Below are 14,917 nucleotides of genomic sequence, written 5' to 3'. Positions count from 1 at the left end.
GACACTAGGTCAGATAATGAAGGATTGCCTAGAACAGGTATAATGTTCAATTATAAATACTCAAATGTTCATTTACAAAGAAATTATATTATATCTAATTAAATTTTTTCTTAGATGCAGGATCTGGTTCAGTGGTTGATGCTGACCCTAGGTCAGATGGTGGTGAAAAAAGTGATGATCCAAAAAACACAGTTGGAGGTGGAAAACAAAACAAGGAAGATGTTTTTGAAAAAACAAAAAATGATGAAAAAGTGGAGGGGTAAAATCCTGAAGACATGTCTTACTATTAGGGTTATGTAATGGTGTAGGATAAAATATCTAGATGGAACAATTTAACTTATGTTACTATCGTGTTGTAACTTGAAACTGGTGTTTCTCAAACTATTGTATGTGTGAACATTATTTTGTTGAATATGTAATATGAATGTGTGGTTTATGTTAAATCAATAGGTTTATGTTAAATCAATATCTTTCATTTTATGAATTGAAAATGATTCAGGGTGTTACATAAGAAGCTTTTATTTTATTAATATGTACTGACATTGTTTCACTTTTCAGTGAAAACAAGAAGATTGTTGCTTCATCCTCAAAAGTCACAAAAAGGTACATTATTTATATTAAGTAAATGTTCAAAAATAATAATGAACATTTTCATATACCTAAATGTACATTTGTGTTATGTAATATGACCAGGAATGATGATAAGAAAAAGTCAATTGCAGAAAAGAAGAAAAAAACTGAAAAGGAAAAGGTTGAAAGGTATAATTTCAAATTTATTTATATACACTCAAATGTTCATTTATGTTCCTCATAATTTTCTTAATTTAACAATATTTTATATTGAACAACAAGACCAAAACGCGAAAAGAAAACACTTCCTCCTGCTTTCCGATCTCCTTACTTGGTCAAGTACAAGGATCTGTTTAAAGATGAGAAAGCCATGAACCAAATTGCAGTAGACTTTGCTCTTGGTGGAAAAGATGAAAGGTAATTACTTACACTAATTAAACTTAAGGTTTAATATCTTTTATAAAAATATGTTCACATTCATATTATTAAATGTTCATAATGCAGTGCACTCTTATACTATGATGGCTTGAATCTCATCAATAGAAATGAAATGAAAACTCTTGGAGATGATGTTGAAGTGACAAATTGTGTCATAGATGGATGGGCAAGGTTTCTTAATCATAAAAAGCCGAGAAACAAGATTTATTTCTCAACAGTGCTTCATGTTAGTCTTTCTTCTTTTTTTATATTATTGATTCTATTTTCCTATGATAAATAATTGCTAAAAATTCATTTAACTTCTATATGTTTGTTTGTATTTCAACAGCACATTATGTGCACAAATAAAGTTTGTCAAGAAGGATCATCAATGAAGACAAGAATTAATGCCTTCATAGAAAGAATTGACAATGAACTGAAGTTGAATAAAATTGACAGCATTGTTGGATATAAACAGGTATTAATTCTTGTTTAATACAAATGTTCAATTACCTTCAATATATTGTCCAATAACATTATATAATTTGTTCAGGTCTTCTTCCCAGTATCAACTTCTCAACATTTTTTTCTGTTGTGCGTCAATCATATAGAAGACAAAATTCATATAATTGACAATAGAAAACTACCAAAAAAGGTATCAGTCCAAGCAAAATATGAAGAACAACCAAAAATGATGGTGAGATAATATGTTCATTTATAGTTGACTACATGATCAATTATATTTTATTAATTGTTCATGTCTTCATCACAATACAAACTTCTAAACAATTTTTACTCTTTTTTCTATCAGTTAAAAGGATTGGCAGAGTACATGAAACACCTTGGATATCAAGATGCAAAAAGAATTGAAGACTACACAGTTGTTTTGGAAAAGATGAAATGGCGTAGCAACAATGACTATACAAACTGTGGAGTTTACATTATGAAGCATATGGAAACCTTCACTGCTGATCCTAATGAGAGCTGGATTTGTGATTTAAAACCAAACAATGTAAGAGTTATAAATGATCAATTATTTAAGATATAATATTCATTTATGAAACAGTAAAGATTGTTTAATTAAAATTTGACAATTCATTTTGTTCAACAGGTGGAACAAATTAGAAATCTAAGGCTCCAATACACAGCAGAACTGATGTTATTTGAAGAAAACACTGAATCAAGAGCAAATAGAAGGAAAGCTAGAAAATTTGCAACTTTGTAGTTTCAAATGTTCATTTACAACTATGTATATGTTCATTTCTTATATATGACTATTTTTTTTTTTTAGAAGTAGACTTATGGATTTTATTTTAATATTATTGTAATTGATATTTCATTTTAATCTTTGAATGAAAGTTTTTTATATAATAGATCGAAAATTCAAAATTACAAAATAGTAATTAAATCAACATTACAAAAAAGTCTAATGTTTATAAAGTTCTGGAATACTAATTATTTATCTTTATTAGCCAAACGTTTAGCTACACTTGTATCAAAAAAGGCTAACAACCTATCATATTTAGAAGAAATCTTTTTAGAACCTAATTGAACATTTCTTGATTGAAGAATTGGAACACGAGCACCTTGATCATTTCTTTGAACTGTGGGAGGAGTAACTTGAACATTCTGAACAGGAAATCCTTGATCATTTATTTGAACCGTAGGAGAAATAACTTGAACATTTGTTGATTGAACATTCCTGGAGTTGGATATGATCATTTCTGGATTGGTGTTTGAACAATTCTGAGTTTGATTTTGAACATTCCTGGGAACAGTAGGTTGAATAACAACAGGAGATTTTGTTGACGCACTAGTATGAATTGGAACTCTTGGATTAATTTGAGAGTAAGTTTTAACACCAGAAGCACCTTCATTTGCACCAAAATTAGAACAAGGTTGAACAGCAGAAACACCTTCAAGATTTAAATCCTTCGCCTTTAAAAAAATTAAATTGATCATTAATAAACCAGTATATGATCAGTTACAAACACTTATACAAACAAATATGGAAAAAAAAAACCTTAGCAATAGATGAAATATCAACATCAATAGATATGATAGATGAAAGAGAGCTTTCACCAGTAGCCTACAAAAAAAACCAAAAAAAAATATAAAAAATAAAAAATTAAATAAAAAAAAATTATAATATAGATCATAAATGTTCATATACCTGATCAAAATCATTGGAAATACTATGATTTGATTCCTTAGAACTAGAAGGAATTTCTTCTACAACAGCTGATTTTAAGCCGACCTATATTTTTAAATTATAAAAATCAATATTAATAAAATATAAATAAAATGTTTTTTTTGGCACATTTGAATTTACCTGAGCCCGTTTATTGCTCAAAACAATCAATTCAATGGGATCACTAATAGAATTAGCATAAGTAACAGCACAACCGTTCTCATCAAGTTCCTATTTAAAAAAAAAAACATAAATGATCATTTACGAAAACTGAAATGATCAATTTGAAAATATGAAATGATCATATACCTGTACAACTGCTTGCCCTATACCCCTTTTGTAAGGAGTGTACAGAGACTTTTTCCTCTTGAAATTACCCTTTGCCTTGTTACACTGCTTCTCCAAGGTACTCTTAGGCCTTACATTCCTCTCACCTTTAGGCCTAGCTTTTGGAGGATTCTTGATCTCAAGATCAACAATTTCAACCTCTTTAACAGGTTCACTAAAGTCAATTACACCTGATACACTCTCAACCTTTTCTTTTAACAGATTGAAATAACACTCAACCTCTGCCCTTGCATTCAAAGAATTCTGACAACTTGTTATCAACTTAACAAACTTTCTGATTGTTTGTGACCTCCAAACACTAGTAGCCACAACATTTGTCCTCAAAGTAGGTTCTTCAATACCATGACTACACATGGCAGCCTTTGTCCATCGTTTCATTATATACTCTTGTGGAATATTACGCACACAATGCAAATGATATACTCGAAGAGAATGAGAACAAAGTAAACCAGTCTCACTAAAGTACATGCATGTGCAACAAATTGCATGTGTTTCCTTATTAAAAACAACTTCATGCTTAATTATATCCTTCCCAGGCCTCCAAAGAAGATATGAATATTCTGGAAAACGCAAACCATTATCAACATGATCATAAGCTGTCCCCCTAATGAACTCCTCTTCAAAAAGAACATAAGCTTGAATAGTGTACAATGATCTTGCATGAACTAATATACCAATATTAGCAAAAGCTAGGTGCCTATTACCCCTCAGAGTATTGTAATCTCTTGCACCTTCCTTACTTCTCCACTCAGAAATGACATCAAGAAAAACATGATAAAAATCACATAAACCTTGAGTCTTATTAAGACGTTGTGAAACTGACTTATTAGTAGTTTCACTACGTTGAGAAGACAATATACCACCAGACCAATACTTCTTAGAATAAGCAGGACACCACATTTCCTTTATTTTATACAAATCACATAACCAATCATCATTTTCACATTTGTATTTATCACACATCCTGTATAACAGAAATGATCATATATTAATTTAAAAATGAACAAAATATAAATTAAAATATGTACATTTGTGTAAAGAATAATGATCATAAACAATATGGACACTAATAATATTATGATAACATACATAACAAAGTAAATTGTATGATCATATGTAAAACACTAAATGTTCATATATATATCACATAATAATCAAATATATCACATAATAAAAATAAAAAATAAATATAAAAAACAATAATTTACCTTTTCCAGAAATATTCAAATTCAGCAGGAGTTTCACAATACTTCAAAAGATATCCAAACAAATCTGTAAAGCCTTCCAAAGCTCTCAATGCTCCAATGTGTTTCTTAGAATTTTGTTCAAGATGCCATACACATAAACGATGATGAACAGTTGAAGGAAAAATGTTTCTTATACCCGCTGCAATCGCTTGTGCTTGATCAGTCATAATTGTAATGGGACTTTTCCTCCCCATTGAGTGCAAAAATGTATCAAACAACCAATCAAAAGACTCGGTGCGCTCATTAAGAATAAAACCCATACCAAACATGACATTGTTACCATGATGGTTCATCCCAACAAATGGAGCACATATCATTCCATATTTATTAGTTCTATAAGTTGTATCAAAAACCAACAAATCTCCAAAGTAATGATAATCTCTCATCATCCTACCATCACGCCAAAAAAAACTAACTAAAGCACCACTATCATCTTGTTCAAAATCATAATAAAAATCTGTCTCATCCACATGTCTCTTGGCAAAATATTTAATCAATTGGTTACCATCACATCCTTCAATTTGGGCAGCTTTTTCAGATGACAATGCATTATAAGCATCAGAAGCAGTAAAACAAAGATTAGGAGATCCCCCAACCTCCTTCTTTAGAACCCTCAAAGAATCAGTAACTTTGACTCCACTCAATTTCATTGTTGAAATGAAAAGAAGCTGCTCTTTATTCACATCTCTTTGAGACCTTATCAAATGCCTTTTTTCAGGAGGAATCATAGCATGATTATGAACCATTTCATGTCTTGTACATGTATAGACCCCTAAATGATCAATATGAAACTGCACAAAAGCTAAACAACCAGTTCGATGATCCAACTTCTCATAAATCCTTTTATTCTTACACTTATTATCTTTGAATCCCTCATTACAACAAACAAATCTTTTCATCAAAAAAGAATCATCTCTTCTTCTCTTACTCTTCCCAATTCGAATTCCAAAACCTTTCCTAAAAGCATATTCATTATACGCTTCGAAAGCTTCATCTTCAGATTTAAATTCTTTATCCTTTAATTCAGACTGTTCTGCTTCTAAATACATAATATCATCATTTTTTTCCACTGCACAATATACAATTATAAATGATCATAAAGAGTTTCATGAATGAACAATAACAAATAAGTAAAATGTTCAATATCAAAACAGCACATGATCAATTGCAAAAAGAATTTCAGCACATAATATTTTGAACAATATTTTCATTATTTACCACTACACATAATATCGATATAAAAATGTAAAAATAAATGATCAAAAATGACTTTAAGACTGAACATAAACACATTAGTAACAATGAATAAGAAAACATAAACGATTAATTGAAAGTATAATCTACAAAATATACGACAAAAACACACAATTCTAAAACACAGAGAAAACAACAAATGAAACAACAAATGAAGCAACAAAATGTTCATACAAAGTACAACAATCCAAAAACGTTCATCATAATGTAATCAAAGTAGTAAATTCAAAAATCGAAAGTGAATAATAATACATCAATTAAGTTCAAATTAACAGAGCATTATAACAGAACAAATTAGGGATAATTAAAAATTGAAAAATTATGATCACAATTACTCACATTGTTGCACAAACGAATCAACGAAACGAAGTCCAGAAGGAAACACACGCTCGCAATCGCGATCAAAATCAACGCAATCTCCAGATGCAGAATTCGCCATTGATGATCGGTAACAATTAACGAATTCGTTCAAAAAATCAAATGAAGAAGATGAATTAGCGAGAGAAAAATGTAGATCAAAAATGGAGGTTGGTTGATCAATTGAAGAGAGAGAAAAAATAGGGTTTAAAATCATATATATACATAAATTGAATAATAAGAATCAAAGGAAAAAGGAAAAAAGAGGAAGAAAAGAAAAAAAGAAAAAAAGGAAAAAAAAAAAAAAAAAAAAAAGGAAAGAATCGCAAAAGGAAAGAAGCTGCACATGAGAACTCAATACCAGCTACAAAACGACGTAGCATAGGGGGGGTGTAGGGAACACACCCTACACTAGGGTGTAGGGTAAAATTTTCATGCAATTTTCGGCTCGAAAGCTGGTCCAAGAAATGGGCTGATTTTTTTAGCCTTAGCCCAGCGCACACTTTGATCAGAATTACCCGAGATATTCAGGACCCAAACTCAAATGGGTCAACTGATGCAAGGTGCTGACATTGTCGCGATAATATATCAACCAATTGCTTTGAACTAAAAACAATTCCTGAGCATTGTCGCGATAATGCATCAACCCATTGCTTTGAACATCCATATATAGCTGACTAGTGACTTGAATATGGGTGAACTGATGCAATTTCAGCTTCTATGTGCTCAATACAAGTCACCTATTTAAGGACCGAAAAAACAATGTAAGATTTTGTTTATGTTTATGGACTAATAACAAATATGTTATGTACATTTGCAATGTATAAAAATAGTTGTAAAGGTTTGTCAAATATGACCTCTATAGTCTATATTAGTATATTGTGATGACTAAGACACAAAGATCAAGTAGAAAGCTCTCTTTATGTATGACTAAGCAAGTTATTATATTGGACAAAGATGTTATAAAATAAATGTAAGATTTTTTTTATACAACAGTACACCATGCATGTTATTAGCTATGCAACCCCTAATGAATGAGATAGACGAATAAGCAGTTAAAATCTCAATAATAGATGCCTGAACATATAGGGTTGGGATCCAATGAAAAGTTTCTTAAAATGAGAAGGATGAAATGTGCAAAAAAAATTCACTAAATGTGCATATTTTTTTCATAAAAGTGCATAATTGCTTTTCAAACTGATAACAATTTTAAATTTTCTGGAAAATCAAAAAATGTGCACATTATGTTCAAACTTATGCACATCGAATTTGGGTCAAACTTTTTTTTTGCACATTTAGTTAAAAAATATGCACATTCAGTACAAAAATTATGCACATAAAATCCTTCTCATTTTAAGGAACTTCTCATATATATATATATATATATATATATATATATATATATATATATATATATATATATATATATATATATAGAAATAGGATCATATGAGACCACCCCCCTTATGTGAGAACCCTATTATATGTGAGGACATATTACAACCGTTGGATCAATTACATCCAACGGTCATAATACAACCCGGTAAAACAAAGCTCATTTATTTCAAATTTATTTCCTGCGTTTTTTCTCTCTCCTCCTTCAATATTACGGTTTTCTACTCTGTTGCTCTTTGATTTTTCATCACAAGTTCTTCAATATTCATCAATTCTTCGTTAATGTGAGTCTATTGTTTATACATTTGCTGTTTTTCAATTAATTTTATGTTACATTCATTGTTTATTTTCGTTTTGATTTTCGTTTAATTTGTTTTGATTATCGTTTTTTTGTTGATTTTAGTTTTATTTTCATTTTCTTGAGTAATTATCAAGTTAATTTTAGTTTTATTTGGCTGAATTTAGGTTTTACTAAGTGTCCTTGCTTTGATTTTGTTGCGATTTTTGCTTGATTTTCGTTTTCCTTTTCGTTTAATTTTTTCTGATTTTAGCTCATTAATTTTAGGTTACTTTGTGTCGATTATCTTTTAGTTTGTTTTTTTTTTGTTGATTTTAGTTTTTTTTTTTCGTTTTTTTAAGTAATTATCAAGTTATTTTTAGTTTTATTTTGTCTGAATTTAGGTTTTTACAAGTCTTCTTGGTTTGGTTGTGTATTTGAGAAATTATGTTGTGGTTTTGTTGCGATTTTTTGTTGCTCTATTGTTTTGTAGAAACTTTACAAGAGCTTCGTGCAAACATTAAGCGGTTGTTTGGAGGGAAGGGGGGGTGGGAAGTCAGACCGTGGAGACACTCAATTTTATGGCTGCTATGATTGATGACACTCAATTAAACTAATCCTTCACCTGGTTTGTAAACAATAACCTGAAATTGGATTAAAATGCTGGGACAACCTAAAACTTTCATTTCTTCAAAGGATTCTTATTACTTGTTTATACTTTAATATTTCCTTCAGATTTTAATGATTGATGATCTGTTTGTTTGTTTGTTTGTTCTGTAGCTTATATAATATTTGTTCTATAACCTGTCGTATGTTGTTTCACAATGGTGATTTGTTTTCATTCTTCTTCAGTGATTCCTATATACCCTGCTGGATGTTAGTCAGACCCACTATTAGGGCACATAGCCACATAATAATCTACCTTAATTATTATGTCAGCCACATCCTTTCCGTTTTCTACATCCAAGGTTATAATCTATGTTACTCCTCAACTCTTGTTCAATAATTATGAGCGGAGGTTTGTTTAGAATGCTTGGATTTATTCTACTATTTTTTTTGGATATAGTTGTTTTGTGCATGATCCTATGTAGTGTGCAAAAGACTAATTTTTTGGGGAATGAGTTTGAATTTTCTAGATTATTTGTTTATATTATTTCAAAATCAGATAAACTGCACTGCATCTGCGTGCCTTTAGCCTGTATGTAGTTCATCACTTCAGCTTTGGCCGGTGTTGAGGTTTTAAATTGCTACTCGATGAGCAGTGGCAACTCTGTATCATAACATAGATTTTCTAATAGCTCGAAAGGAAACCTCAGCCATTTGAAGCATTATCTGAGAGTTAATCCAAAAAAAAAACCACCACATTATGATGACAGAGGTTGGGAGGATGTAATACTAGCACTAACCTTGCACTTTATTCTCTCCCTCATTTCTATGGTCCATGAAGTACAAAGGTGGGAAAGTCAGAAATCTTACGTGAGTTCAATCTAATATGTATTTGGGTAGATTTTTTGGGCCGAAATCGAGTAATGCCTGACCTGAAATTTTTTTATTTGTTGGATGGGCCTGTGCATGTGTTTTTATACATTTTTAATTGATTTTTTTGGCCCATCCCAAAAAGCCTGCATGGCCCGGCCATTTTGAGCAAGTTTGGGCATGTAATTTTCGGCTCGAAAGCTGGTCCAAGAAATGGGCTGATTTTTTTAGCCTTAGCCCAGCCCGCACTTTGATCAGAACTACCCGAGATATTCAGGACCCAAACTAAACCTGGGCACGTGCCGTGCCGGGCCGCCGCGGGCCGTGCCTGGCGGGCCACGGTCACCGGCGTGTCGTGCCGGGCGTGCCCAGGTTTTCGTGCCGTGCCGTGCCTGCGAATTTCAAAGGCCAGCCCACGGCCTGGCACAACCCTCGTGCCTGGCGGGCTCGTGCCGTGCCGGCCTTCGTGCTGGCCTGGCGGGCTGGCCTTGTGTAAATAATTTTTTTTTTATTATTTATTTTTTGTTAACGGTTCATAACTTATAAATTATAAAATTATAATTTTAACTTATAAGTTATAATTTTATAACCTATAATTTTAACTTTTATAAGTTATAAATTTATAAGTTCATAACTTATAAGTTATAAAATAAATTAAGTTGAACATTTATGTTTTATTATTTTTTATATTCAATATTTATATTTATATATTTAGTTTATACTATTACTTTAAAATTTAATGTTTATGATTTATTAAATATTTTTTTGTATTATTAATTGGTATAATTTCCTTTTTGTTATATTAATATACAAATTATAACAAACGGGGAAAAAAGGCAAATTGGACTTTGGATGTGAATAATGCATACTTCATATTATTATTACTTGAGTTGAGAAAATTGTACAATGATAACAATTAAAATTGGATAAAGATAATATTGATAAACGATAATGATTAAAATCGTACAATATACAAAAATTGTTTATTCTTCTTGTTGCTCGTCCTCGTCTTCGTCGTCGGCTTCGGCTTCATCGGCTAGTTGGATAGATTGGGAACTAGCCGAACCCGAACGGTCGGAAGCGGAGGTTCCTTCATCGTTGTCGTTGTCCTCGTAAGAACGGTCTTGTGAGCGATTTTCCGCATCCAACCAATCTTTGAAACACACGCACATTTCTAGTGTTTCGGGTTTTAGACTTGTTCTTCTATCGTCCAGAACCCTTCCGGATGCGCTGAAAGCTAGTTCGGAGGCAATAGAGGAGACTTGGATACCAAGAATGTCTCGTACCATTGTCGCCAAAGTTGGATGCTTCCCACTTTGTTGTTTCCACCATGCAAGGAGGTCGAGGCTGTTTATCTCATCGTCGTCCATGCCTTTTGTGAAGTCGTAACTCAGGTACATCTGCAACTCCGAGACGTCGCTTTGCGTTCTCCTGATTAATGAATCACCTGAAAACCTTGAAATCAAGTTAGTAGCTTGTGAAAATAAATGTTTGGCCTTCTTACTTACGTTTTGGATGGCTGGGAAGGGCCTGAGCGAGGAACAGTGCCATATTTGATTTCATAGACTCTATATAAAGCAAAAAACTGATCATTCACATGAGTCTTATAGGTTTCTACATCATCGTCAAGATTCATGCATTGAAAATAAATGTCAACTAACATAAATATGTTTTCATACTTTTGCCTAGGATCTAATATGGATGCAAAAATATAAATCAAAGGAATTTCACTATAATATTTACGCCACTTTGTTTCCATTGCTGGAAGATACTGATCATAATCACTTTGGCTGCGATGATCAGCGAAAATTTGGGCGAGTAAACATGCATTAGAAAGAAAGTTTTGAGCACAAGGATTGTAAACAGAAGAAAAACAATACGTCATGTTATATAATAATTGTAAAAATTGCATATATCTTTCACAGTTATACCAATCATCATCATATAAAGCAGTTCGTGGAAACTTTTGGTTGTAAAATAATGTTAACGGATTCTTGTACTCAATTGCCTTGGTTACCATGTCATAGGTGGAATTCCACCTAGTTGGGAAATCAGTTTTGATTTTTATTGCCCTTATCTTTTGTTGTCTTAGAAAACTCTTCCATTCTTGGTACCTCATGTTTAAGCTATTAATAGACATAATAGCATCTCTGATTTTGTTGTAGTATGGGCCAATTGCCCGAACTCCATCTTGTACACATAAGTTAAGTACATGGCAAACACATCTAGTATGAAGAGCATCACCGTCTAATATTACATCGGTTAAGTTTTGTTTGACAATATTAGCTGTGTATGTCATAGAGGTTGCATTGTCAAAAGTCATAGACATCATTTTATCTCGAAGGTTATATTCGTCTATTGCTTGCATTAAATGGTGAGCAATGTTAATGCCGGTGTGTGGGTATTCCAGCATTTTGAAATGTATTATTCTTTTTTGTAACAACCATTGATCATCTACCCAATGGAAAGTCACACATAAATAGTGATATTTATAACCACTATCCCAAGAATCGGTTGTCAAAGACACTCTACAGTTAAGGTTACTCATTTCGGCTTGTAACCGCAATTTGTACTCTAGGAAGTTTTTCATGGCGGCGGAACGAACGGTTTTCCTAGAGATTCTTTTATGTTGGGGTTGTAGTGCTTTGTTAATGTAAGTGTTAAATGGGTCACTTTTCGAAAAAAGAAAAGGTTGTTCGGCGTGTACTATCATTTTCCCTAGTTCATTCCTATCCCTCTCATAGTTGTAGGTAAAAGCCGTGTGGATGGTACTGGGAAATTTTTGGTTGGGTTGGATCACTAGCTGGTTGTGCACAAGTTCTCATGTGTCTACTTAAGTGTCCCGTCCCGGATTTGGATAGTGCCGAGAATACACCATTACATGTTTTACATTTTGCATGTGATTGGGGTTTATTTAGGAGGAAATAACGCCATACATCACTCTTTCGGTTTTTCAAAAGTAGCATCTCACTTTCGGTTAACACTACAAGAAAACAGCAGAATTCCGACGGACTTTTTCCATCGGAAACAGGGGAAAATCCGTCGGAAAACGGCATACCGACAGAATTCCGTCGGAATCGGTCTCTCGGAACCGCCCTTGTCGGAAATTCGACGTTTTCCGAGGGAAATTCCGTCGGATGCCACTTTTCCGACGGAATTTCCGACGGATTACATTCTGTCGAAGCTGGTTTTGACTTTAACCGAAATTCCGTCGCAAAGTTCCGACGGAATTTTCCGTCGGAGCTGAAGTGGATTCCGACGGAATATTTCGTCGGAAGGGGAATATTCCGACGGAAATTTCCGTCGGAAAATTGAATAAAAAAAAATATAAAAAAAAGCCACCCCCCACCAGCCCCCTACCACCAGCATACACCACCAGCCACCCCCCCACCTGCCCCCCTACCACCTTAACCCACCTCACCTGACCCACCACCAGCCCACCCCACACCAGCCACTACCACCTGCCCCCCCCCCTCACCTGACCCACCACAAGCCCACGCCACTAGCCTCCTACCACTAGCCCACCCCACACCAGCCCCCTACCACCAGCCCACACCCACCTGACCCATCGCCCTCCCCACCTCACCGAAACCCACAACCTTACCTACCACCTTAACCCACTGCCCCCATCCCCCAGCCCACCTCCCCACCTAACCGAAACCCACAACCCCACCTACCACCTTAACCCACTGCCCCCATCGCCCAGCCCCTCCACCACCTCACCAGACCTACCCACCCACCTCCCCAACTACCACCTTAACCCACCTCCCCACACCGAAACCCACCTAACCGAAACCACCCAAAAGAACACCGAAACCCACCTCACCACCACCGAAACAACCACCAAAAACACAAAAAAATTCGACCATGAAAGCTCTTGATCTAGAGTTTTCATGGTCAAATTTGACATGAAAACCTTGATTTTCATGAGTTGCCATTGAATATCTTGAAATTATCTTCGATTGCCAAAGAAAACAAAAAAAAAAAGAGGGGAAGAGGAAAGAGAAATAGGGAAGAGGAGAGGAAGGAGAAAGAAGGGAAGAGGAAGGTGTTGCGTGCGCCGAACGAGGAAGGAGAAGAGAGGAAAGGAAGGAGAAAGAGGGGAAGAGGAAAGAAGAGAGGAGAGAGAAAAAGAAGGGAGGCGGGGAGAGAGAAAAAGTGTGGGTTTTAATTTTAGGGTTTTCTTAGGTTTTAAAAAGTTTTTTTTGTTTATTATTTAAAGGGTTTGTTTTTTTTTATTATTTAATTATTTCCGACGGATTTTAATTCTGTCGGAAAATTAATGTTTCGACAGACTATTCCGTCGGAAGTTTTCGACGGATTTTATTTCCGTCAGAATATACATTTTCCGACGAATAATTCCGTCGGAATGCCCATATATTCCGACGGATTTGTATTCCGTAGGAATTCCGTCGGAAATTTCCGACGGAATATAAATCCGCCGGAACTTATAGCATTTCCGACGGAATTTTGTGTCCGTCGGAATCTGGCCTTTTTCTTGTAGTGTAACCATTCATGATGTGTGTTTGGGTTAGTAGTAGTAGAAGGGGTAGAACCGGAGGCAATTTGGGTATCTTCTTGGCTACTTTGGCTAGAATAATAGTTTTGTTGATCACCAAAATAATTAGGTGGGAATTGACCGAATTGTGAGAATTGTTGTGGTGGTTGAAATTGGTTTGATGGTGGAAATTGGTTTGGTGGTGGTGGTGGAAATCCCGACATATTATAGGGTTGAAAACCGGAAGTACCATCGTGCCTAAATGGCTCATAGCCCGGGGGAAGTAACCGGGGTCATTGGTTGGACTCGGAATTTGGGGGCTCGTTGTATTAGGTGGTTCCCTAGAACTACTACTACGGACAAGTCGGCCTCCCCCCCCCCCCCCAACCCCCAGATAATGGGTTGTTCGATGCCATAATTAACAATTAGATTTTTAATAAAAACTGATTAACAATCATAACCATAAAAACAAGATTATTCTAATAATAACCATAAAAACAATAATAAATTAAAGATTAGTTTAGATCTTACAACCGTGCTTCAACGCTCCACTAATTACGATTACGAACTTTTTAATTTTTTCCGATATTAAGAAAATAATTAGAGAATTTAAGAGAATTATTAGAGAATATAAGAGATTAAGGATTATTAGAGAATAATAAGAGATTAGAAGAAGAGATTGTGATTTTGTGATTTAGGAAGTGAATGGAGGTGGTATTATAGGGGAAATGGGGAGGGAAATTTGTGAAATTTGGCAAAAAAAAAAGAGTCGTTAAGGATAATTAGCCGTTGGTGGCCAACTGTAATGTTACCGTTTTAAACGGCAGGCACGCGGGCCGTGCCTTCCGTGCCGTGCTACGGAGTGTGCCACGTGCCGGGCCAACGTG

General features: G+C 34.3%; 2 protein-coding genes across 5 annotated transcripts; one reads left to right on the top strand and one right to left on the bottom strand.

The window, feature by feature from the left end:
• The first annotated feature begins 620 nt into the window (after positions 1–620).
• LOC110689737 lies at positions 621–2,291 on the top strand. The gene is made up of 6 exons (XM_021866524.1): positions 621–987; positions 1,075–1,234; positions 1,337–1,465; positions 1,541–1,684; positions 1,799–1,999; positions 2,099–2,291. Exons 1-6 carry the CDS (start codon positions 941–943, stop codon positions 2,210–2,212), a joined length of 795 nt encoding a protein of 264 aa, XP_021722216.1. The 5' UTR covers positions 621–940; the 3' UTR covers positions 2,213–2,291.
• Positions 2,292–2,419: 128 nt separating this feature from the next.
• LOC110689736 (protein FAR1-RELATED SEQUENCE 7-like) lies at positions 2,420–6,821 on the bottom strand. 4 transcript variants are annotated; one of them, XM_021866520.1, is made up of 7 exons: positions 6,367–6,821; positions 4,735–5,842; positions 3,488–4,490; positions 3,320–3,409; positions 3,161–3,244; positions 3,011–3,076; positions 2,420–2,925 (listed from the first exon to the last, which is right to left on the bottom strand). In XM_021866520.1, the coding sequence occupies exons 1-7, from the start codon at positions 6,599–6,601 to the stop codon at positions 2,443–2,445; spliced, it is 3,069 nt and encodes a 1,022-aa protein (XP_021722212.1). In that variant the 5' UTR covers positions 6,602–6,821; the 3' UTR covers positions 2,420–2,442. The 4 variants fall into 4 exon arrangements, with proteins under 4 accessions (XP_021722212.1, XP_021722213.1, XP_021722214.1 ...); XM_021866521.1 differs by lacking the exon at positions 3,011–3,076; XM_021866522.1 differs by lacking the exon at positions 3,320–3,409.
• Positions 6,822–14,917: the final 8,096 nt, after the last annotated feature.

This window comes from Chenopodium quinoa, unplaced genomic scaffold, assembly GCF_001683475.1.
Source record: "Chenopodium quinoa cultivar QQ74 unplaced genomic scaffold, ASM168347v1, whole genome shotgun sequence".
Classification (NCBI taxonomy): Eukaryota; Viridiplantae; Streptophyta; class Magnoliopsida; order Caryophyllales; family Amaranthaceae; genus Chenopodium; species Chenopodium quinoa.
This window is presented reverse-complemented; position numbering and strand designations above follow the sequence as displayed.